Below are 2,931 nucleotides of genomic sequence, written 5' to 3' on the forward strand. Positions count from 1 at the left end.
AAGGACTCCTTAAGTGTCAAGTGGTATGCTGTTGCTCAATACACTAGGCAGGAGATCTTTGAAAAAAGAATGAGTTGGAATGTAAAGCAACTAAGATAAGCCAACACACACACACACACCCTCTGTGTCGTGTGTCTGGACCTTACTTATGCAGGAAGGTAGTAGTTGGGTTTCATTGGCGCTGCTGATGCTGTTTCTGGCTGAGCAGGTGAGATGTCCCTGAATGCCCTCTGGGAGTGTGAGGGTAGATGAACTGACATCAGTGTCAAGATCAGGACTAGACTCCGGCCTTTCAGTTGAACCACTGGGAGATGCTTCAGGTGGCCTCAGAGGCCTCCCATCCACAGACCAGCTGTATTGAGGACTGTCCCCATTGGAGGAGCAACTCACCCTCCTCTCCCCATAGGCTGAGCAGCTGATTGACAGATTCACCTCAGACATAGGAGCTGGAAGAGAGGAGGGACTCTAGTGAGGATTAGAATGTTACCATCCACATAGCCATGTTTGTTTTGGGTGTCTACCAGTTAACCCTGAGTTCACATCACAGTCCAGGCAAAGTCCAAACTCTCTATCTTCAAGGTCTCTTCTTTCATCAACATCACCCATCTTTTTTTCAGCCCTATCATTTAGTTTAAAGTTAAATGTCAAATTATTCACCTTTGCTGTGTGTCACGACTTGGGATCTTTTTTGGCCTCTAGAGGACCGTTAGGGACTCCTTTAGCTCGCTGTTTTGGGTTTACCATGTGTTTTGTTGTCCAAGTGCTTCAGACCTGACCTCTTACCTTTAGTGTCTACTTCCTGCCTTTGTTTGTTTTCCCGCCATTTTCTGCACTTACCTGTTCATCAGACTATCAAGTGACTTATTATCCTGAGTATTTATACCTGGTCATCTCCGAGTCTTTGTGTTCTAGGGACTAGTCACATAGCATGCTGGAGTTACTTTTTGGTCTTGCCTGTAATCCTTGGACTGTTCCCTGACTTGTTTTGTGTTAGATTTCCCTGGAATTATGTGCCCTGCTTTTTTCCTGAGCTATATTTTGTTTTTTGTCGGGATCTTCTGAGCTTTGGATTTATTCTTGAGTCAAGTTTTTTTAACACTATGTCTACATCAATCCCTGACTCCGGCCTGACACTGGGTGCTTTTTGTGAGTGATAACAGTAATACAACCCTTTCATGCACAAGGCTGAAATTCATTTATTGATAATTTTGTGCAGAATAATGTGGATGTCACTCTGGTTAGTGAGAGAAAATCAATGTGAAAGACACTCATGTCATGAACAGAATACATTTTGTCCCTCAAATTCACTTCTAGGGCACGGAATGCAGAACAAACTTTTTGCTTCAAACACAGACAGATTTGTGTGGCTCATGAAAGGATTTCAATAAGATGAACATGTATTGTGAAAGGTGTAAAGAGAACAGTTTGTAAATAAAATTAGACAAAACTATTTCATGTAACAAAGGCCCCATACTTATGAGTTCCTAGATCTCTAGCTGTGTTTCACAAATGAAGCTAGGTATACAGGGGAAAACTGCTCAAGCTCTCTCTCTTTACTTACTGCCATTACAGTGAGTCAGATGCTGAGGCAGATTATCAAATTTACTAACGCCTTTCAGAGCAGATGAAGATATTTCCTTTCAATCATCAACTGCACTGTGTCCTTCTTGACGCCTCAGAGATCCTCACTAAACTTCACTGTGTCCCACTGTTTGAGTTCAGAATGACAGTGCAGGAGATGTTAAATCTAATAACGCATAAGAGGCAGGATGAAGTGATTTACCTTCAATGATCAGCTGTACTGTGTGCTCTCCCACCAACTTCCCTGTTGACTCCTCATAGATCTCCACTCTGTATGTTCCTGCATCTCTCCTCTCTGCAGGGTTAATAACCAGGGTCCCGTTATCAGGAACAAACTGCCACCTCTGATGGAATGATGGGGTGTTGAACTTATCAAGGAACACTGTCTTGGATTGTCTGAGTCTAAAAATGACTTTATTTTCCTTTTTAAAGCTCAGTGTATGCCCACTGGTTTCCCTCATCAGCTGCAGATACACAGGTCCTCCCAGGGCCCCATAACATGCAGCATCCTGACTAACATCACAGGTGGAGTCCAGACCTGTGTAAAAAAAGGCCTTTACAATGAATGACTGTAATACCTAGAGTTTTATGAGTGAAAATGGTAAATGGCAAAGTTGTCAGATGTCTCATCTAATTGGGTGTTGGGATGAACAGATCCTAGTGAAATGTAGTAGTCTCATGTATTGTTGTTTCACTTACTGTCTAAAACTTACTGTGCAGACAATTGTCTGCACACTTTTTTGTACTATAGTATACCACAGAAAACTTAGCATTGAGCTTTCTTGAGGCATATAGCTGAATTTCATATTTACTGTTTTTTATTTTATATTACAATATGTACGAGGTGTCATACGTTTTTCTTTTCTTTTGCAATGCAACACTAAACTGTGCCAAAATAGAGGATACAGCAACATGCATTTTAAAATGCTTCAAGTTGCCTGTGTTTTTTAGTTAATTGTACATTGAGTGATAAAGTAGTTTAATAGGAGAGAGCATATGCTATAGTTATGGCAGCATGAGACACTTTTGGGTGAAGTATGAAGTGTTTTGCTGGTTGTAGTGCATTTTGCACCAAAGGTTAACTGATATGCTGAGGTGTATGTCCGGTAACCCCACTATGTGAACATTTTGTGTGAACACAAGTGTAAAAATTATTGGAAAAAAGTTTAAATACAAAAAAATACTAATAATTCAGAGATATGGATTTGGACTAGTTCTATGTATTTTGAAATATTTTGTGAATTTCCCTTATTTTGGATAAAATCGAATGGTGCAACATCATACAGTACATAAAGCATTATTACAGTAACTGCTGCTCCTCGCTACTGCCATTACTAGGGATTCTTGTTA

At 40.5% G+C, this 2,931-nt stretch overlaps 1 protein-coding gene across 1 annotated transcript in view; it reads right to left on the bottom strand.

Annotated features, from left to right (window-relative positions):
• The window catches only part of LOC116220865 (putative GPI-anchored protein pfl2), a 2,737-nt gene extending 1,892 nt beyond the window's left edge, over positions 1-845 (bottom strand). The window contains exon 1 of the mRNA XM_042705089.1: positions 838-845. Within this exon, the coding sequence (XP_042561023.1) occupies positions 838-845 (8 nt within the window). The remainder of the gene's footprint in view (positions 1-837) is intronic.
• Between the last annotated feature and the right edge of the window lie 2,086 nt (positions 846-2,931).

Source organism: Clupea harengus, unplaced genomic scaffold (assembly GCF_900700415.2).
Source record: "Clupea harengus unplaced genomic scaffold, Ch_v2.0.2, whole genome shotgun sequence".
NCBI classification, from domain to species: domain Eukaryota; kingdom Metazoa; phylum Chordata; class Actinopteri; order Clupeiformes; family Clupeidae; genus Clupea; species Clupea harengus.